At 49.9% G+C, this 567-nt stretch overlaps 1 protein-coding gene across 1 annotated transcript in view; it reads left to right on the forward strand.

The window, feature by feature from the left end:
* The window catches only part of KDM5C (lysine (K)-specific demethylase 5C), a gene marked incomplete at its 3' end in the record, with an annotated part of 30,559 nt that overhangs the window by 10,734 nt on the left and 19,258 nt on the right, over positions 1 to 567 (forward strand). Inside the window, exons 7-8 of the mRNA XM_010852721.1 lie at positions 275 to 394; positions 522 to 566. Of these exons, the coding sequence (XP_010851023.1) occupies positions 275 to 394; positions 522 to 566 (165 nt within the window). The remainder of the gene's footprint in view (positions 1 to 274; positions 395 to 521; position 567) is intronic.

Raw genomic sequence — 567 nt, forward strand, 5'->3', positions numbered from 1 at the left:
TATTAAATCAGAGCCCATGGTTTAGATAGTCAAGTCCTGAAGGAAGAGAAGATAAAAGCATGGTAGAAGTGCATGTGAGGAGTGAAGAGACTAACTGCACTGAAGTACTAGGAGAAAAACATAGAGCTATGATGTGAGACCTGCTTCAGGGGCCTTAAGTACAAACCTAGGGCTGTTCTCCCTCCTGATTCCTACCCCATATTCCAGCTCAGCTTTTGGGGATTCTCCACCTCTTTGCCTCTACCTTGGTGACATGTTCTCCTTTGGGTTTCAGGAGTGTAAGCGCCCCCCTGAAGCCTTTGGCTTTGAGCAGGCTACCCGGGAGTACACTCTGCAGAGCTTTGGCGAGATGGCTGACTCCTTTAAAGCCGATTACTTCAACATGCCCGTACACGTAGGTGATGGAGGGCTGGGGTAGTGTCAGGGCTAGGTTCATAGGTGTCTGATGGTCTATAGCTCGCCTGGGTCAATGGGGCCAGGATATGATGAGCCACAGTCATCAGCTACCCCTGTTCCTTTAGATGGTACCCACAGAACTTGTGGAGAAGGAATTCTGGCGGCTGGTGA

The sequence above is a fragment of the Bison bison genome, unplaced genomic scaffold, assembly GCF_000754665.1.
Source record: "Bison bison bison isolate TAMUID 2011002044 unplaced genomic scaffold, Bison_UMD1.0 scf7180017852474, whole genome shotgun sequence".
Taxonomy (NCBI): Eukaryota; Metazoa; Chordata; class Mammalia; order Artiodactyla; family Bovidae; genus Bison; species Bison bison.